The sequence below is a fragment of the Pecten maximus genome, chromosome 4, assembly GCF_902652985.1.
Source record: "Pecten maximus chromosome 4, xPecMax1.1, whole genome shotgun sequence".
NCBI classification, from domain to species: Eukaryota; Metazoa; Mollusca; class Bivalvia; order Pectinida; family Pectinidae; genus Pecten; species Pecten maximus.
In genome coordinates, this window is record NC_047018.1 from 15365814 (window position 1) to 15387954 (window position 22141).

The window sequence follows — 22141 nt, forward strand, 5'->3', positions numbered from 1 at the left end:
TTATACCCGGTGTCAGGGTAAACATATAACCTCAAAACTATTCCAGTGGGGTTTCAATGCTCTCGATGTAATACCTTCTGCGCATGTTACATTAAAACCAATGAAGCGCAATTTTGATTGTGACGTCAGCCATTTCCGTTTCCATATCTATGGCACGGTAGTTTTTAAGTATTACCTATCCAAAGACGGGCACTGTCTCTGTAGCAAGGCGACCATTCACTAATGTTTGCTTTAATCGAGTGTACATATTTGTCAATGTAGTCACTATATTCCTAACAATTGCGTTTGAAATAATTTTGTGAAAGTGATACTGCCGCTTTTACGGTCTGCCTGCCCATTACCCGATATTCCTTTATGTCCACGAACCCAGTAAGATGAAATTTCATTTTAAACGATCAGTATAATGTGACCCATGGAAAGGTTATGTTTAGTCAGGTGTAGCTGAAATAAGAGAAAAGCCCCACCTGCATGATGCGACACTCCTCGTAGTATTGTAATGTATAACCCCAGCACGGGTTGCGATCAATCTGGGAAAAAAAACCCAGTCATCTTTACAAACTGACATTGAGATTTATTTGCCATGAAGTCTGTTTGAATACGTACACATGCGAAATATTATAACTGACACAAATTCAAATGAGTATGTAGAGCTCATAAATAATGCATCATTGTCCCTGTACGTATATATATGTCATCTGGGAAAACCAATCTAGATATAAATCTACCACGAACGGAGCTGGACGCCTATACACTTCTAAAAGGTATATATGTATTATTTTTTTCATTCACACGCATATATCAACTTCAAATATAGACTTTAATATGTTGATGTGAAAAGATTATCGGCATAATTTGTTTTGTTTTTTTAATGGGTGCATAAAGACAAGAACCAAAACAGGTTTGAACATTGTTCAGACTTTTATTGTTGTGTTTACTATATATAAAAGTACTATTTGGGGTTGAATTTAAGCTTGATTTAATGCTTTTGATTAATGATCGTTTTAGTTTCTTTCTTGTAAACTTATTACCAATAATTGAATAATTAAAGATCGGAATATATAAGTTTCATCATATAGCCTTGGCGACATTACCTACCGTTTAGGATACGGTTTGTTATCATTCATTCAGTAACAGGTACATTAATGTATATCCTGTATTCTAGATCCATCTGTTATACACTAACATCAACTCCTACTTAGCGCTCAGCATATTGGGAGTGGGACGCCGGATGGGGTGCAGTTAGGGTGTTAGAATTGTACCTGCTGTCCCCGATTGCATGATATACATCGTAAGAGGCGACTAAATTTGGGATCTTATATTTTCTCTTCTTTCTGAACAACTTTGATCCTAATGTCTCCCTTGACAATGCCTCACTTTTGACCTTTAGGTGAGCGTTCCCCCCTGTGAGTAAGCTTTGGGTTTTGCCCCTGGCCTAGACATACCAGACTAAGAGTCTTTCAAAATGGTAGTTACTTAGTGCTCAGCATAGTAGGAGTGGGACGATGGTTCCCCCGTTGTCAGTATAATGAGACCGCGTAGGGTGTTTTCGGCAGTGTGCCTCAGTGAGGTCAACTTTTTACACACAAATCAGCACAGCTATGATTTCACGTGTCCGTTATACGGAATTTTTAACAACTTTACGGACAAAAATAAGTGTCCGCATTAGGAAGGTGTTCGCTATTTACATGATATTTATATAGTGATTTTCATTGGGAATTCCTAGAACTGTAATTAATTCACAATAATAATGTCCATCCTGTTTTACAACGTATCATTGTTATCCATTTGTTAATGTTCATATTCTCTGAACTATACTGTCTGTGAGAATAAACAATTGATATTATCATTGGCCTTTCATAAGGAGACTTCACACAAACACCACACGCATGGATATTGTACGCACGAGAGGCCGTCCTTAAATGACCTTAGCTGTTGATAGGACGTTTAACAAATCAAAGTAAACCAAACCAAAGTAAACCAAACCAAACCCGATGGGGTGTTTATGTGAGCGTATGAATTGTACCTGCCGCCCCAATTGCATGATCATATGAGGCCTCTGAATTTGGGATCTTACTTTAAAATATTTTTATTATGTTCTTGATAATGTCTCTATTGACAATGCCTCACTTCTGGCATTTAGTTGAGCGTTCATCCCTGCGAGTTTTTGGATTCGGTCCCCAAGCCGAGACATACTAGAGTCAATAACAACGGTAGTTGCTACTCCTGCTTAGCACTACGGCGGATGGGGTGTCCTGCTGGGTGTCTTCGGCAGTATGCTTAAGTGAGGTAGAACTATAATCGGCAAATATCCCGGAATATCGCAGGTAGACTTAACACGAACAAACCGCAGCCTCCAAAAAAATACATACACTCACCACACCTCGTCCTTAAATGGCCTTAGCTGCTGATATGCCATTAAGCAATAACTAATAAGCCAAACCGAACGCAAAAACCTGCGAACGGTTTGACATATTAAACATGTCAATTAGGTCATTTCTAGCCAAGACACCGATATCAATAACACCATGACTGACCGATTAACACCACGCAGGGCAATAAAAGGCAAACCTAAGACTGTGATGGATTCATATTCGGTAAACAAAAGTCCTACGGTCTGCTGTATGGATATGTCTGGAGACAAAGCCAATATCTATAATTAATTAAATTGTTTTGTTGACAGTTTTTTGGTGGTTTTTTTTACAGAGCAGGTTGGCTATTTTTTTCACATCGAGAAGGATTAAACCGATGGCCGAAGTGAGCGTTATGGGTGTATTTTATGTACTGATGAATTTTAAGCATTTGTGTTTTTGTCTCTTTTCAGTCTTGTTTATCCCTAAATCCAACTGTCAATTGCCGTACAACAATGCAAAAGCAAAATCAATGTGAGCTTTAGAAAAAAAAGTATAGTACAGGAAAATGCACTTATATGATTGGCATTTGTTATCACATAGTTAAAGATTATGTTGACATGGTATTTTATAAAAGTCAAAGGCACAAATTCGCAACCACCTACCATAATATCCATACTGTGGATTATGGATTATCAAGTACTATTACAGGGACATTTCATGATGTTGGAATAAGAACAGATATGCGTTATCACAAGTGTCATAATGGGTTATGAGAAAGTTTATAGATTGCAAAATATGATAGTAAAATTGGTTTTGTTGGTTTTATAACCTTTTTATGACATATATGTACCCCGACTCTCGAGTAATTGTAGATACACTACCAGTAAAGAGTGTTTGAAAGGTTTCAAACACCACCATATACTACACATTTACTAAAACCTCTGAACGGTCTGGTAGATATGCGAGTTATTATTTAAATTGGTTTTTTTTAGGTCGCCGGAACCGAAGGGTGGGGCCACAAAAAGGGGAACTTAATTTGCTTTAAAACCCTACACCTTCTTAAACCTTTGATGGGTAACAACCAAGTTGGCGTGAAACATCATTGAAGGAGGGCAATCATACTTTATATAAATGAGGCTGGTGTGACCCATGGGGGCCGAGTGGCGGGGCCCCAAAGAAGAACATTTGCTGTTATTTTGCTTAAAAAACCCTAGCTCTTTTAAACCTTTGGGTGGATTACAACCAAAATTGTGAAACTGGTGTTACTCCTGGGGTCAGAGGTGTGGGGACACAGAAAAGGACTTTAGGTGAAGTTGGCTTTAAAACTATACTCCTTCTCAACTCTTTGGTGGATAACAACTAAATCTAGTGTAAAACATCTTTGGGGAAGGCCATTCTTATGTTATGTAAATGACGCTGGTGTGACCCCTTGGGCTAGTGAGGTGGGGCTCTAAAAGGGAAACTTTTGTTTTTCTTTAAAACACTACTTCTCTATCCTTCTTAATCCTTGGGATACACATACGCACTCACCACACGCATGTATGTCGCACGCACGGCAGGCCGTCCTTTAATGACCTTAGCTGTTAATAGGACAAACAAAATAAACCAATCCAAATCTTAATCCTTGGGTGGATTACATTTAAACTAGGTTATAAAGGCATAGGAGGGCAATCATATTGATACAAATGAGTCTGGTCCAGCCCAACGGGACAGAGTGGCAGGGCCCAAAAGGGAAAACTTTGGTGAAATTTTGCTTTAAATCCTTACTCCTTCCTAACGTTTGAGTTGATTTCTACCAAATTTGGTATGAAACATCATTCGGAAAGGTTTGGTTTGGTTTATTTTGTTTAACGTCCTATTAACAGCTAAGGTCATTTAAGGACGGCTTCCTGTGCGTGCGACGAGTGCGTATGTGTGTGTTAAGTCTCCTTGAGATAGGCCGGAACTTTAAGGCAATAATACTTCATATAATTGAGGCAGGTTTGACTAACGTATCTATGTGCATATATTCTAATATTGTGATAAATAATACGTCTTTAGAATACCAAATGGCTCGCTATAATTCGAAAATGTTATGTTTTATCAGCAAATAATTGTTACGGATGGGGTTATCGGTTGGTATTGCATTCAACAACGAATAGTTCATCAGGGTGAAAAATTGGCGAGTACAAATGGGTAAGAACGAAACGACACCAACGCATGACATTATGTGAAATATGTAAACATTTATTAGGGCATTTATGAATATATACTAGCGGAAGAAAGAAACGCAAGTTCTTGTTTTCTTGTCTAGCTTTTAGACACGTGGTCTAAATTCAGTTAAATTTAACAACAAGCTACCTTCATGCACAGTGAAAATGTTCTTTAGTAAAACTTAAGTCGACCGTGAATCCGCTTGGCGCGGCATTCTTTCACTGAAAAAAACGTGCATCCGGGGTACTCTCGCACCTCCGTAACCGCTTTCATGTGACGGAGAAAACACGTTAAGTTGGCGGCCCTCATGGGTGGGGTGTGCTGCTGGGTGTCTTTGGCAGTATGCTTCAGTGAGGTAGCACTTTAAATCGGCAAAAGTTCCGGCCTACCACAAGGAGACTTAACACGAACATACCGCAGCCTCCTAAAACACACATACGCACTCATCACACACATGCATGTCGCACGCACGGGAGGCCGTCCTTAAAAGACCTTAGCTGTTAATAGGACGTTAAACAAAATAAACCAAACCAATCATGGTCGTCCAGCGTGTCCAAGAAGGTCAGGAATCTGTTTCCGGAGTTTCATTTAAGGCCACGACGTCCCTATGTTGGTACGTCACTTACGCAGAGGCTCAATGCACAAGCACCTAAACGGTTTATGTTGGCCCGTTGGAGACGGGTGTTGTTTACTGACGAGTCTCGTTTTACCTGTCAAATGAATTTGTATGGGCAAGGTTATCTCAAGGCGTGAAAACACCTATCATGGTTATCCATGGTAATCTTACAACAGGAAGACGGGATCATGTCTTGATACCACATGTTCTCCCTCTTATTCATCAACGTTACCTTACGTTGCACCAGGTCCCATGTTTACCTAGGGGTTTGTTGTGACTTTCTTACTCAAAACAACATTCAAGTTCTTGAGTGGCCACAATACAATTTAAGGCCCTTATTTAGGAGTGGACAAATATCTGATATGTCGGTATGTGTAAATCCAGTACGCCTTTTGTTAATTATCGGCTGAGTTACGTCCCATGGATCATGTGGTTTCGTCTCCAGCATGTCTGGCGGGCGGAGTTGATTATTGCTACCACGTATCGTCAGAATCAGATTCATGTGGCTCAAGACTGAAGTGATGCTAAAAATGCACTCTGTGACACCACCAACCTCGGCCGTCAGGCCTTTTGGTCGGGTCGGGTTTGGTTTGGTTTGGTTTATTTTTTTTTAACGTCCTATTAACAGCTAAGGTCATTAGTTTAACCAGCTTACCGGATATATGCTCACAGCATCACTCCAAAGGGATCATTGGTACCTTGTTTTTAAAACATTCTAATGCGTGATTTATGGAAGTGCCTTGGCCATTTTTCAAGTACTTGCAACCAGAACTTACAAGACGTCAAATTTTGGTTTGGTTTGGTTTATTTTGTTTAACGTCCTATTAACAGCTAAGGTCTTTTAAGGACGGCCTCCAGTGCGTGCGACATGCATGCGTGTGTTGAGTGCGCATGTGTGTTTTGGGAGGCTGCGGTATGTTCGTGTTAAGTCTCCTTGTGATAGGCCGGAACTTTTGCCGATTTATTGTGCTACCTCACTGAAGCATACTGCCGAAGACACCCAGCAGCACACCTCATCCGGTCACATTATACTGACAACGGGCGAACCAGTCGTCCCACTCCAAATATGCTGAGCGCTAAGCAGGAGCAGCAACTACCATTTTTAAAGACTCTGGTATGTCTCGGCCAGGGGACGGAAGCCAAAGCCTTCCCCACAGGGGCGAACGCACAAATAAAGGCCAAAAGTGAGGCATTGTCAAGGGAGATATTAGGAAGAAGAAAGCTGTTCAGAAAGATGAGAAAAGATATCCCAAATTTAGTCGTATCTTACGATCATGCAATTGGGGCAGCAGGTACAATTCTTACGCCCTACCTGCAGGGAAGAGACGTCAAATTAGGTCACTGTGACCTATTTTTACATTTTCAAAAATAAATCTGTCAAATTGTGTTTTTAACTTCTAAATCTGACACCATTTTAACAGAAACTGCAAAAACTGATTTTTACTCCAATATTGAATTTGTATCGGCCCGAACAATGAAACTTGCATTTTACTCTCTGTGACCTTTGACCCCTGAAATTTTTATGAGCCCAGAATTGATGTTTTGAATAGCATACCATATGCAGTTGACTTTAAAGCATCTTCCTGCAAAATATCCTAATCACCGATTTGCCACAGAAAGACACTTTTCTTTTTCCCGCTAGTATACATGTAGTTAAACAGATGAATGTTGCTATCGTTTCACGTATCTTGTGGTACAGTCAGGCAGCTTTTTAATAGTTCAAAATTGTGTATATTTAAACGGTTTCGAGTTTAAGGCTTGTTACTCTGTTATAGAATATATCGCCTGTATGCTGCCAATCAATACAATCCTTTAAAATGTGTTAAACGGTCCAATTGACAGGTCATCACGGTCACGTAAAAGATAAGGTTTGATGGAGAGTATTGTCACGACTGACTTTATTGTACAATGCTATAATGTGGATCACCTTATACATTTTACTTAACTTCCACTATTCCAAATCATCTCTATGGGCTGAGCTTTGTTCGAGCGAGTATTAAAGACGAGAAAGTACAATCTGGCAATATTTTACCTGCCCGACTGGTATTTTTAAAAATGGCTATTACCACGAAATATATAAATATAGCGGTACATTTGTTTATACTGTTTGCTTTATTATTGTAAAACGTCCTATCAGCAGCAGTCCTTTAAGGACGGCCTCCCATGCGTGCGACATGCATGTGTGTTGTGAGTGAGGATGTGGTATGTTCGCGTCTCCTTGTGATAGTCCGGAACTTTTGCCAATTTATAGTGGTAGTGTAATGAAAATATATAGCATATACCGAAAGCCGGAAAATCACTGGCACTTGAGCTATACGGGTATCTTTAAACGTAGTGTTTGGCAAACACTGATAGGTCAGCCAGTTGGTTGGCGACTACAAGCATGAGGCAGTTGGTTGGCATGTCAGTGACCACGCTATAAGTAGTGATAACGGTCTAGTGGTTATGAACTAACATGCCGTAGGTCAGCAACAAGTTTAAGTCGTAATTATCAGAGCGTCAGATGTTGAATATTGCTAGTCACTATTTAACTCCCCGTATATACATTAGTACTGGTTATTGATCAGATTTTTAGGTCATCTGACCCTTAGGGTCAGGATGACCTATAGTCATCATGCTTCCTCCGTCGTCGTGCGTCGTGCGCCGTCCGCCGTGTGTAAACTTTTAACATTTCAAAATTCTTCTCAAGTTCCATCAGTGGGATTTAGCTGAAACTTGCCTGAAATGATGCTGGGATGGTCCTGACCAAGTGTTGTTATTTTTCGGGTCAGTCTGAAATCCAAGATGGCCGCCACAGCCGCCATTTTGAAAACACATTTGAAACTTCTTCTCAAATTCCACCAGTGGGATTCAGCTCTTACTTACCAGAAATGATCCTGAGATGGTCCTGAGGAAGTGTTGTTATTTTTCGGGTCGGTCACAAATCCAAGATGGCCGCCATGGCAACCATCTTGAAAAACACATTTTAAACTTCTTCTCCAGTTCCACTGGTGCCATTGAGCTGGAAATTGGTGAGGATGTTACAGAAGGAGAGGCAACAAAGTGTTGTTATTTTTTGACCCCGTAAACACTTTGACATGGCAGCCATGGCGGCCATTTTGTAAAGTGATTGCGCAATTATGGTTCTTCTAAACAACAACTATTTAAAACTTCTTCTAAAATTCCAAGTGAGATTGAGCTGAAACTTGCCTGAAATGATGCTGGGCTGGTCCTGACCAAGTGTTGTTATTTTTCGGGTCAGTCTGAAATCCAAGATGGCCGCCACAGCCGCCATTTTGAAAACACATTTGAAACTTCTCAAGTTTCACCAGTGCTATTGAGCTGAAACTTGCCTGAAATGACCCTGGGATGGTCCTGAGGAAGTGTTGTTATTTTTCAGGTTGGCCAGAAATACAAGATGGCCGCCATGGCAACCATCTTGAAAAACACATTTTAAGCTTCTTCTCCAGTTCCTCTGGTGCCAATGAGCTAGAAAATTGGTGAGGATGTTAAGGAAGGAGAGTCAACAAAGTGTTGTTATTTTTCGGCTTCGTAAAAACTTTGACATGGCAGCCACAGCGACCATTTTGTAACATGATTGCGCAATCATGGTTTTCCTGAACAACACCTATTTAAAACCTTCTCAAATTCCACCTGTGGGATTCAGCTATAACTTACCAGAAATGATCCTGAGTCTTGATCAAGTGTTGTTGTTATTTTTCGGTTTGATCCAAATTCCAAGATGGCCATCATGGCCCACAGTGCCACTATGCCTGCTACAGAGAACGCATACTACAATAGTATAAGGGTCTTTAATTTAGAGTCAGATGACCGTTAAGGCCCTTGGGCCTCTTGTGTCTATACATTACGTATTGGTTAACTGGGTTTTAATACACAATGTGTATTGCTGTCTTGATCATTGCTTTAAATCTGTACGTACAGTCGTACATTATTGGTTTCAGAGTCCTTTGGTCAAATGTTAAATAATATGCATTATTTATATCATTGATTTCATCAATTATTTATATAAATCTACATTATTGTATGATTTTTAAAACTAATAAAGACTACTTAGTTATCATTGTTTGTTTTCGAAAGATTTTTTAGAACAATTACTTCCATATTAAATGGAGGCAGCCCAGACAGAAGGAATACTAATAAGCAGGTAAGTGACTAGATTATTTATTGAGTCAATAAAGTCAACAAGGTCAAGTGTGCATTGGGCATGATCATCTTTTTTTTTCATTTCACTTGTGAAACTGAAACTCCATGTTCTTTTTCAAGAACACAAGGGCGTCTACTTGTTCAGTTTTCAGGCATGCCCTAGTTGCTGAAAAAATGTCCCCCGTCGTACTGAAAACACGCTCTGAGGCAACTGACGTTGCTTGCACACACATACTTTTCAGCTAACATGGCCAAATTTGGGAATCGATAACTATTATTTTTCCAAAATTGTAGAGGATTGTCGTCCATCTGTAAATTAGGTGCTTCCCTGTATAGTGAAACTTCCTTCTCAGCCTGCTCGGAGACTGTTAACGATACGGTTTCCCCCATCACTAGCACATCATCATCACACAACTCGGACAAGACTGATTTTTTCTTCTTGTCAGGACTCTTAGAAGGAAGGGACAGCACATCTTCAACAGCCTTTGAAGACAAAAAATATCATGCATATTTATTTAGTTGTTCACAATAATTACACAAAGACAAAATTTGTATATGATAGTGATATCTAATCATATAAGATGTTACTATAACTTATTAATAAGAGTATTAATTTAATAATAAATATATTATATATATATATTCAAGTGGTAAACTGGTAAGCTTTTCATAAATACTGTTAAGTTCTTAACTTATTATTATTACCTGATAATAAAAATGGTTGTCTTTTAAGTTTTAAGTTCAAATTCAACTGTTTGAATTAAAATAATTGATGGCATATCATATTATGTCATTTATGTTTACAAATTAATGGTTTGCTTACATTGTTTTCATCTAATCCCATATCTGGAAGTGCAGGTAGTACTGGAAGAAGTGTAGGCCTAGTGTCATCTTCCATATCTGGAAGTGCAGGTAGTACTGGAAGAAGTGTAGGCCTAGTGTCATCTTTCTCCTGCTTAACCCGTACAGTTGCAGCACTCGCCAGCATCGCACCGGTAACATGCTCGGTGACTATTGCCCATGCCTCGGCTGTTATGCATGGTTTGCCCTTTGTTCTTGGGTCGAGGAGTGATGCCTCCTCAAGAAACTTTATTAACTGTTCCTCTGTGTATCTGCCACTCAAGTTCTTGCCTATTGCTGTCTTCAGAGATTTCACAAAATTGGAGTCATTCTGTTCAGGTGTAAGCAGTTGCTTTAATTTGTTTAACAGCACAATTATGAGACCTGCTGTTGAACTTTTTTCAGCACACATCCACGTAGTTATGTCTAGTAGGACCTTCATGTGTACGACAAACTCCTCACATGTGATTTCTGAGTCCGCCATTCAGCTGACAGCTAGCTTTGACATTTTGCTTGATCTTGTCATCCAGTAATGTTTCTAGGCTTGCAGGCTGCTGCTCTAGGAAACGTTTGAGCATTTGGTATGTCGAATTCCACCGTGTTTTACAGTCTATGATGAGTCGGTTTCTCTAATCCCAGGCAAACTTGGTTTTTCTTGAGTAATTCTGTGGCGATATTACTTTTGTGGAAGAAGGATACAACAGACCCGACTTTGCCAAGAGTATTTCGGAGAGATGGAATGTCAAGTGCCTTGTTTGAAGCTAGATTCAGTGTGTGGGCGAAACATCCCAGCTTCAATACCTCTACATTCTCTCCTGTGTGACTCCCTGAAAAGTTCTAAGTTTGCAACACCTTTGATTTGAGCTCCCAGTCCCTGACGAAGTGGCATGTGATTGTTATATATGACTCTGTTGCACGAGATGTCCAGGCATCGGACGTCAGTGAAACCCCTTTTGCCTGCGACAACTCCAAAAACAGCTTCTCCTTCTCCTGTTGTAGCACTGCAGGTATCAGTGTGTCACTGACAGTGTGGCGATTAGGAGCCCTGTATCTGATATCCAGAGTCTGCAAGAGTGTCCTGAAATAGATTAACATTTAAAATTAATTATCTAGTTCATTAACGTCATTCCAAATATTTTATTTATTTCACTTTTTTGGGGGAAATGTGATCTAATGTAATTTAAGACAAATACAATAGTGTTGCTTCATGAAATGTAATCCACTATCCATCCAGCCTACAGTACAGTGAGTACACTTATCAAGTTATCAATCAATTTTGTTTTGGGCGAAGGTCATGTATGATGTAATTTAATATTGCATTTGTGATGTCATTTGATTTGGCCTTTGGCATTTGTACAGATCTGGACAGGCTCCAGGGATTTTGACTTTTTATCTCATTGCTGAATTTGCTGCCAGCTGCAAAGAATTACATATATTGTTTTATTTGTTGATCATATATTATATTGAATATTTAAAAAAAAATTGCATTTATTTTTTACTTTGTAATTAAATAATTAAATATGAAGTATTTATTTATTTATATTTAATATGATATTTAATAAGTTATTGTCTAGATTGTTTTTATTTTCCATGCCATGTACAAGTACAGTATACATGCAATATTTATGAATTTTAACTGAAATATGTCTGTGGATCTAGTAAAATACTAGTACTACTAGTACTGAGTACTAGTATTACAGTATCTGGCTATCTGCATATGTAATACTTAAATGTCTTCAATTCAAAGTATTGTTTTCCAGGTTATATATGAATTAAATCTGTACATATTCACTAATAGGCACTAGGCAGACCTCGTAAAAAGGTACAAAGTGTAAATTTATTTCAAAAGCGAATCCGCTAGGCCCTACCTACTGTAGTTGTAGCATAGGCAGACCATGATACATGGACTCCATAGGGCCATTGTATTATCTTTAAACTACATTTGAAGTCAAAATTGAATAATGTCAATTAAAATAAACGCCGATTTCTCTCATCAAATTTTGTAAAATAATATTTGTATCAATTAATTGACGACATCTTACCTGAGTCAGAGCGGGAGGCTGACGCCGCGGCCGTATATGGCAAGCCGTTTTAATATTTAATACCTATGTAGTTTAAGTCAAATAGTTTTTTGACTTAAGTTAAAAAGATTTCAGCTTCAGCTGAATAATGCACATTAATTTGTCTTAAGTTGAAATCTTTTTACCTTAAGCTAAAATCTTTTCAGCTTAAGTTGAAATCATTTCAGCTGAAGCTGAATAAAGACATAATGCAAAAAAAGTTTTTTTAGCTTAAGTTAAAAAGATTTCAACTTAAGCCGAAAAGAAAAAACAGACATCATAATGTAAAAAGAATTCAACTTAAGCTAAAAAGATGCTGTTTTGATTAAATGAATAACTGTCTACCCCTTATGACATGGAATCGCCCATTTTGACCTTGAAAAGCTAATCAGCTGTGTATTGTAACGTTATGCTTCAGTGATTCAGATACAATAGTACCTGTGTAGGCTTGCCAGAACTATTTGCATCAATGGTTATACCCCATCATATCCTCTGCTGACACAGGGTACAGGTAATGTTCATGGTGTTCAGACGACCCACCACCTTTCCCAGCAACATTAATCTTATGGTGTCTGATTAGGTGGGTACTTAGGTTTGTAGTCCCCCTTGACATGGCCACATTGAGCTTACAAATGTCGCAGCTCGCAACATCATTGTTGATCTTTTTAAAATATGCCCACACCTGGGATTTCGCAGGCGGCATGTTGTTAACGTTTTCGCGCCTCACGGTCACACAGACGCTTCAAGAGACGTGTATTACAAACGTTTTGGCGACCTACACGCAAAGTGAAAGTAAGTTTTCAGAAACGTGCCGTGTATCGATTCAGCCGACGTTGTGTATCGATATACCGAAAGGACCTGTTTTACCGATATATACCGGTTATCAATATATTGATCCACCACTAATATACTTGTAGTCAGCGGTCATACACGGACAGTCGACCAGTGAAGACCGGCAATTATTCATAGTGATAGATGTATGTATGTACGGGCCGAGTCAATCATCATAGGCAAGGACAAGCACGTTTTAGAGGAACACTACATTAATTATGACCATGATGAGATTGGTTTGGTTTGGTTTATTTTGTTTAACGTCCTATTAACATCTAAGGTCATTTAAGGACGGTCTCCCGTGCGTGCGACATGTATGCGTGTGGCGAGTGCGTATGTGTGTTATGGGAGGCTGTGGTATGTTCGTGTTAAGTCTCCTTGTGATAGGCCGGAACTTTTGCCGATTTAAAGTGCTATCTCACTGGAGCATACTGCCGAAGACACCCAGCAGCACACCCCACCCGGTCACATTATACTGACAACGGGCCAACCAGTCGTCCCACTCCAAATATGCTGGGCGCTAAGCAGGAGTAGCAACTACCATTTTTAAAGACTCTGGTATGTCTCGGCTAGGGGACAGAACCCAAAACCTTCCTCACAGCGGCGAACGCTCAGCTAAAGGCCAAAAGTGAGGCATTGTCAAGGGAGACATTAGGAAGAAGAAAGTTGTTCAGAAAGAAGAGAAAAGATAAGATCCCAAGTTTAGTCGCCTCTTACGATCATGCAATGGGGGCAGCAGGTACAATTCTTACGCCCTACCTGCAGGGAAAATCGACTGTAGAGGTAGGGTGTAAGCATTGTACCTGCTGCCCCCATTGCATGATCGTAAGAGGCGACTAAATTTGGGATCTTATCTTTTCTCTTCTTTCTGAACAACTTTCTTCTTCCTAATGTCTCCCTTGTCAATGCCTCACTTTTGGCCTTTAGTTGAGCGTTCGCCGCTGCGAGGAAGGCTTCTGGTTCTGTCCCCTAGCCGTCGAGACATAGCAGAGTCTTTAAAAATGGTAGTTGCTACTCCTGCTTAGCGCTCAGCATATTTGGAGTGGGACGACTGGTTCGCCCGTTGTCAGTATAATGTGACCGGGTGGGTTGTGCTGCTGGGTGTCTTCGGCAGAATGCTTCAGTGAGGTAGCACTATAAATCGGCAAAAGTTCCGGCCTATCACAAGGAGACTTAATACGAACATACCGCATCCTCCAAAACACGCATATGCACTCGCCACACGCATGCATGTCGCACGCACGGGAGGCCGTCCTTAAATGACCTTAGCTGTTAATAGGACGTTAAACGAAATAAACGAAACCAATTTATTGAAAGCTACCAAATAGTAGTAATATTTGTATATATTTGCAGCTGTAGGCTAGTCACTTACCAGGATCGTGTTGAATTAGTGACTGACCCATTTCTAAACGTTACACTACCTCACTGACGTATACAGTCGAAGACACCCAACCTGGTCACTTTAAACTGACAAAAAGCATTCCTCGAACTAAGGCTAAACTAAAGGAAAAAAGCGAGGCATTGTAATTGAGACGTTAGGAAACAGAAAGAGAAAAGATCAGATCGAAAAAATAGTTGCCTGTTACGCCCCACTTACAGGGCAGCGGTACATTAATTGGACGAATATTTTGAGGTTTGGTTTGGTTTATTTTGTTTAACGTCCTATTAACAGCTAAGGTCATTTAAGGACGGCCTCCCTATGCGTGCGACATGCATGCGTGTGGTGAGTGCGTATGTGTGTTTTGGGAGGCTGCGGTATGTTCGTGTTAAATCTCCTTGTGATAGGCCGGTATACAGTATAGAAATTACAATTTACGGAACATTTATTTATATTTTAATCCCCAGATGGCTGCAGGAGATACTTTAAGACGACGTAGACAGTTCTTGACAAAATGTGTACGGAGAAACCTACTTGTGATACTGCTCATAGCATCAATGCTATTCGGAATCGCTCTCGGTTGTGTAGTGAGAACAATGTGGTCACCTTCAGATACAAGGAACATTTTCTACCTAAAGTTCCCAGGAGAAATCATGCTTAATACACTAAAGATGGTGTCTGTGCCTCTTGTCGTCTCCAGTATCATCTCGTCCCTAGCCTCGTTGTCGATGAAGACTTCCGGAAGAATCGGACTGAGGGCACTAGTATACTACCTGGTCACCACGGTGATTGCAGTCATTACTGGCACAGTTGGTATTGTGATCATCTCCAGCGGCAAGGAAACAATAGAAGACACCTCGGAAATCTCAAAAGGAACCAGTCAACTTGATGCACTTTTGGATATGATAAGGTAATATCAATATTTCTTTAAAATCGAGGAAAGAAACCCCGAGGAACTTATTGATTATGGTATTATGGTATATGGTATTATGGTATATAAGTCCTATTGGTGTTTCTTCTGATGGAATCTTTGTCTTCATGTAGCGACGGACCTTAATATGAAACCGGCATTGTCTGAAACGAACCCTCAAAAAGTCATCGTTTTCAATATAATTGATAAATTAGTTTTATTGTTACAATCGTAAGGCAACAGTATCGATGTTAAAACACATGTAAAGATATTTTTTAGGTCACCTGACCATTGATCATGGTGACCTATTGCCAGTCTTTGTCCGGAGTCTTCCGTTAAATTTTACTTGAAATAACTAGAGTAAATGTTAACCGAGATTAATGAAACTTGGTACGTATTCTGATATCAGTAAGATCTCGGACGAGTCCGAAAATGGAAATTGTTCGACAGTAACTTACAGAGTTATTGCTTTTTGTAATAATACTATTATTGAATCTAGTGAAAATGATAATAGGATAAATACCAACCAAATTTAATGGAACTTTGTATGCAGCCATACATCAACAAGATCTCGGACAAGTTTGAAATAATATTAATATTGGACCTTGTGAACACGATAACAGGAGTAAATATCAACCAAATATATTGGAATTTGGTATGCAGCTATATATATCAGCAAGATTTCTGATGAGTTCGAAGAAATTGACAGTTTGATAGTATGCACATATTGGTCGTGACTGACCCCCAGGGCAAAAAACTGTCTTATTAGCTGAAATTTCAAAAAATTTCTTCTCAACACCCAAATAAGGTAGAACCAAATACTCTTCATAGATGGACGGGTCTTAGAGGTGCTTAACCACAATTGTGAATTCATGACCCTGGGGTTTCCCATTTGCCCCTGTGGAGTAGGTAAACGTTACTTTAGTTTATATAAGTATATTAGGGAAATTTTGTTTTTTACTATCATTTGTTTGATTTCTATCGGAATTCCTTCTAACTTGGTTAACATTATCATCATGGGATGACAATTTGATGGTATGAACAAGTTTGCCCTGACGGACTCCAGGGCCTGATGGGCGATGTCAAATTGAATGAAAGAGGTATGGCGCATATTGGCCTGTCTCGACCTAACGGTGACCGTTTTCAAAATGGAAAAAATCAATGTTAAAAACTGAGTTTTTGAATACAAACCTTAAATCTATAACATATAAGTAGTCTTATTTGCGAGAAATATGTTTGTTCATTATAATGGATAGTTCATTAAATTACCGTAAAATTGCATCATCGGGCTATTTGCAACTTTCGAGGGGGGTTTTCCCGCATTCATATAATTTTTTGACATAGAGCGCATCAGAAGACCAACTTTAACAAGGGTTTGGTTTGGTTTATTTTGTTTAACGTCCTATTAACAGCTTAGGTCATTTAAGGACGGCTTCCCGTGCGTGCGATATGCATGCGTGTGGTGAGTGCGTATGTGTGTTTTGGGAGGCTGCGGTATGTTCGTGTTAAGTCTCCTTGTGATAGGCCGGAACTTTTGCCGATTTATAGTGCTACCTCACTGAAGCATACTGCCGAAGACACCCAGCAGGCACACCCCACCCGGTCACATTATACTGACAACGGGCCAACCAGTCGTCCCACTCCCAATATGCTGAGCGCTAAGCAGGAGTAGCAACTACCATTTTTAAAGACTCTGGTATGTCTCGGCAAGGGGACAGAACCCAAAGCCTTCCTCACAGGGGCGAACGCTTAACAAAATGCCAAAGGTGAGGCATTGTCAAGGGAGACATTAGGAAGAAGAAAGTTGTTCAGAAAGAATAGAAAAGATAAGATCCAAAATTTAGTCGCCTCTTACGATCATGCAATGTGGGCAGCAGGTACAATTCTTACGCCCTACCTGCAGCGCCTGATTTTGTATCCCCCGCGAAACGCGTTTACGGGGGATATTAAATTGGGCTCCGTCCGTCCGTCCGTGTGTCCGGCCGGGATTCTTTTCCGGGCTATAACTCATAACCGTTCAATTCAGCTCCTTGAAACTTTCTGTATATATCCGACTAGTGCCCTAGTTGTGCCTTTTGCTATTGCGGACCTTCCATTTTCGGTATTTTTTCTGTCACCATGGAAACTTAGTCAAAAATACCAAATTACTGTTTCCTTTTGTTTCCGGGCTATAACTCCATAACCGTTCAACGCAGCACCTTGAAACTTTCTGTATATATCCGACTAGTGCCCTAGTTGTGCCTTTTGCTATTGCGGACCTTCCATTTTCGGTATTTTTTCTGTCACCATGGAAACTTAGTCAAAAATACCAAATTACTGTTTCCTTTTGTTTCCGGGCTATAACTCCATAACCGTTCAACGCAGCTCCTTGAAACTTTCTGTATATATCAGACTCATGCCCTAGTTGTGCCTTTTGCTATTACGGACCTTCCAATTTCGGCATTTTTTCTGTCACCATGGAGACTTAATCAAAAATACAAAATTACTTTTTCCTTAATAACTCTTACTTTGAGCTTGATATATACATGTATTTGGGTTTTCATACCAACTGCGAGGCGCGGGGGATAAAGCCAAGCTTTGCAGCTCCTTGTTTATATCTGGTTTGGAAGTTACGAAACCTCCTCCATTTTTTTTTTTTTTTTCCCTATTTTTAGCTCACCTGGACCGAAGGTCCGCTGAGCTTAATGCCATGTCGCGGTGTCCGTCGTCCGTCAACATTTGCTTCAAATCGCTACTAGTCAAAAATTTCTTATTGAATTTTGACCAAATTTGGTCAAAAACATCTTTGGCTGAAGGGGATCAGATTTTGCATAAATGGTGACTCTGACCCCCAAGGGGCCTGAGGGGCGGGGCCCCAATAGGGGAAATTGAGGCAATTCCTTTAAATCGCTACTAGTCATACAGTTATGAAAGGACTTGAACCCAATTTGGTCAGAAACATCATTGGGGGAAGGGGAACAGATTTTGCATAAATGGTGACTCTGTCCCCGGAGGGGCCAAAGAAGCGGGGCCCCATAGGGGAAATAGAGGTAATTCCTTTAAATCGCTACTAGTCATAAAGTTAAGAAAGGATTTGAACCCAATTTGGTCAGAAACATCATTGGGGGAAAGGGAATAGATTTTGCATAAATGGTGACTCTGACCCTAGTGGGGCTAAAGGGGCGGGGCCCCATAGGAGAAATAGAGGTAATTCCTTTAAATCGCTACTAGTCATAAAGTTATGAAAGGATTTGAATCCGATTTTGACAGAAACATCATTGGAGGAAGGGGAACAGAGTTTGCGTAAATGGTGACTCTGACCCCCGAGGGGCCGAAGAGGCGGGGGCCCCATAGGGGAAATAGAGGTAATTCCTTTAAATCGCTACTAGTCATAAAGTTATAAATGGATTTTCTAAAAACAATTCCTGAGGTCTTTCAGACCCTTAGAGAGTCTGGACTTCGTTATTTCTTTAAGTTGGGATCCCCACACCATAACCATATTTAGCATTGTTTGAGATTGACAAATAAAACGAATTGAACATGAACATTATTTTGACATTTGGTCTAATCCAACCAGGTGACCGATACAGGCCCTATGGACCTCTTGTTTGTTGTTTAATCCTCAGTAGTCTATCCGCAGATAAAGATTGTAATCGGACAATTACGTGTTTGAACTTGGTGTTATAGATTAAGTCATTAAACATCAACAATATTATCATACAAATATAATGCAGTGACCGTGGATGTGTTGTTTTCTGAAATATTCAATAATTCCTCGTTTTTATTATTACTTGTTATACCACGATGTTAGCATGTCGGATGTAATCATTTTCGAATCATTTCGTTGCAGAAACGCTTTTCCGGATAACTTGGTGGAAGCAACACTTTCAAAGGTAATGTTTTATTATTCTTTACAGTCCTATATTGCCTACGACGATAGTATATACACATTTTTTAGGTTAAATATTAGCAAATTGCATAACAACATGTTTTTGTGATAACTGTATGATTTAGATAACGTTTATTTCAGAAACAATCCGTGCTGTCTTTACGAAATGTGGAAATTCCCATTAAAATCGCACCCTTCGATTTTAACCATACGAATGCCAATGTTACAAGAAATGGGCCAAGAACAGGTTTTTGTTTTAACCATTCTCTTTACTAATGCTGATCTTGCTGTTCTTATCAACCGTAATAAATATGATACTCTCTGTAGTATATGAAACATTACATTTCGATTCATAATAATAAAAAAAAACGTACTGGTCTAACGGACACAATATTACTTCGTTCAGAGGAAACTAAACTAATTGACCCTGACAAGTGATTAATTGACGGTATTACAGAATTGATGTAAAGAGGACGATTACAAAGAAGGAAGACAAATAGTTAATACCAAAAACGAGAACATAATATTTTAACTGTTGAAATTGATCGGTATTTTTTATTGATATTTTTCCGATATACAAAATGTAATATTAAGATATAGAAGATATTGAATGGTTTTCCGTTTAATATATAAAATATTTCAATATTTTTCGTGTAATTATTTTTATCGTATTTTATATACATAAAAACAAAAGTTAAAAAATCGAAAAATTACTAGTGTCAAAAAGTGCAGTGAATCGGTAACATAATTCTTGACGTCATCTCTTTGTGATGTTACTCCATGTCAACTTGACGGCGCCATTTTGAAAGGACTGCTCAACGCAATTTAATCGTTTTCTGCTGTTATCGGACGAAAAGCTAACGCCAAGTGAGTATTTTGTCAAAATCTAGTCTGAACATTTCAGAATTACAGCAAAATAACCAATTTATCTATCTTTGCTTCAATTGGAAAAATTGAATGAGGTGAATACAAAGGTTCGCTGTGATTGGTCAAAACCGAACAACTTGCATTTTCACTGCAAAAGTTTTATTAAGTTGATAAATTTCTAAATTTCACAGGCAAAAATGCGATAAAAGAATTTCTGTTACAGGCAAGAAAGAATAATGTTGAAAACAGTACAGAACTATATATATCAATACCTGTTAAAGTAACTAACAAATGATTTTGATGGTTACTTATTCAGTTATTACAGGAAGGCATGTTGGAAAAATATCATTTTCTTTAAAACCTTAATACATTATCTAACAGAAAATAACTGCCTTTCATATCCTTGAATATAAGCATTACGATTTCATTTTTAGTGATTTAAGACTTAAATATTTAATTACACCGAACGATTGTCCCCAATATTGACTTAATTCCTAACTTTTCCCTATTCCAGTTAACTTCACAACTACCGACGTCATCAAGGTTATATCTATCCCGGGGACCAACATGCTCGGACTAATTGTAGCCTCTATCTTTATTGGATGTGTACTCTCCAGTATGGAAGACAAGGCCAAACCTCTTGTAGACTTCTTCCAGAGTTTGTATCAGGCCATGATGCGGTTAATTTTGATATTTGTTTGGTAAGTTTTGCTTTGTTCTTGTATTGTTTTTACGCCTTAAAACAGCTATAGTTATGTATTGACGACATCGCCTGTGTCAGAAATTGGTTTGATTTGGTTTATTATTGTTTAACGTCCTATCCACAGCTAATGCCATTTAAGCTGCGGTATCTTCCTGTTAAGTCTCCTTATGATTGTCAGAAACTTTAGCCGATTTATACTGCTACCTCACTGAAGGATACTGCAGTCAGGACGTCAGGTCACAAGAGCAAGAGATGCATGTGTGCTGTGAGTGCATGTATTTTGGAGGTTGTGGTATTTCCATGTTTGCCTTCTTGTGGAAGCACAAAGGCATGTCTCAATGAATAATACCGCCCACGACATCCAATAGGGTATCTCGTCCTGTATTGTATTGTTTTACGACCCGTCGACAATGTGAGTCATCTAGGGCCAAACATCACCAGATTACATCCACTGAAAGAAAACACAAAACTTCAACTAGAATGTTAAAAGGAAAACAATATAAACAAGAGATCCCAGAGGGATCTTGGCGCCCACCATTGAATGATCTTTATAGGTTCCATGTCAGGTTGATCTTTTCTCTACTTTTCCCTTCCTCTAAGTCTTACCAATCTGTGTAAATTCAGAAACAGCCCTCTAGTACTTTTCAAACAAGGGCAACCTATATATAAAATTTAAGATTTAGCGATAATGGCTGTCTGTCGGCCATGTTGTTTTCCGATTGGTCCCAAAATGCAATACCAGGGACCAAGGGGAACCTACATATGAAATTTGAGAAAAATCCCTTCAGTACTTTCTGTACAATAGCGATAACAAACTTCAATTTTCAAAATACAAGATGGCTGCCTGTCAGCCAGGTTGTTTTCTGACTGGTCTCAAAATCCAATATGCATAACTAGACACAGAGGGCAACCTACAAATGAAATTCAGAAAGATCCTTTCAGCAATTTCTGATAAATAGCGATAACAATCTTCAATTGTCAAAATCCAAGATGGCTGCCTGTCGGCCATGTTGTTTTTCGATTGGTCTCAAAATGCAATATGCATAACTACGCACTGAGGGAAACCTACATATGAAATTTCAGAAAGATCCCTTCATAAGTTTCTGAGAAATAGCGATAACAAACTTCAATTGTCAAAATCCAAGATGGCTGCCTGTCGGCCATGTTGTTTTCCGATTAGTCTCAAAATTCAATGTGCATAACTAGTCACTAAGAGGAACCTACATATGAAATTTCAGAAAGATCCCTTCAGTGCTTTCTCAGAAATAGCGATAACAAACTTCAATTGTCAAAATCCAAGATGGCTGCCTGTCGGCCATGTTGTTTTCCGATTAGTCTCAAAATTCAATGTGCATAACTAGTCACTGAGAGGAACCTACAT

General features: G+C 39.2%; 2 protein-coding genes across 4 annotated transcripts in view; one reads left to right on the plus strand and one right to left on the minus strand.

Moving 5' to 3' along the window:
* The first annotated feature begins 665 nt into the window (after positions 1 to 665).
* Positions 666 to 22141, plus strand: part of LOC117325344 (excitatory amino acid transporter 3-like) — a 37941-nt gene continuing 16465 nt past the window's right edge. For 2 of the 3 annotated variants that reach the window (XM_033881490.1, XM_033881492.1), the window contains exons 1-5: positions 666 to 761; positions 14880 to 15322; positions 19152 to 19194; positions 19332 to 19437; positions 20572 to 20758. In XM_033881490.1, coding sequence (XP_033737381.1) covers positions 14880 to 15322; positions 19152 to 19194; positions 19332 to 19437; positions 20572 to 20758 — 779 coding nt within the window. In that variant the 5' untranslated portion in view covers positions 666 to 761. Of the gene's footprint in view, positions 762 to 12676; positions 12784 to 14879; positions 15323 to 19151; positions 19195 to 19331; positions 19438 to 20571; positions 20759 to 22141 lie in introns of those variants that run through there. The other variant, XM_033881491.1, reaches the window with a different exon arrangement.
* LOC117326406 lies at positions 10981 to 12906 on the minus strand. The gene is made up of 2 exons (XM_033883153.1): positions 12683 to 12906; positions 10981 to 11221 (listed from the first exon to the last, which is right to left on the minus strand). The coding sequence occupies exons 1-2, from the start codon at positions 12904 to 12906 to the stop codon at positions 10981 to 10983; spliced, it is 465 nt and encodes a 154-aa protein (XP_033739044.1).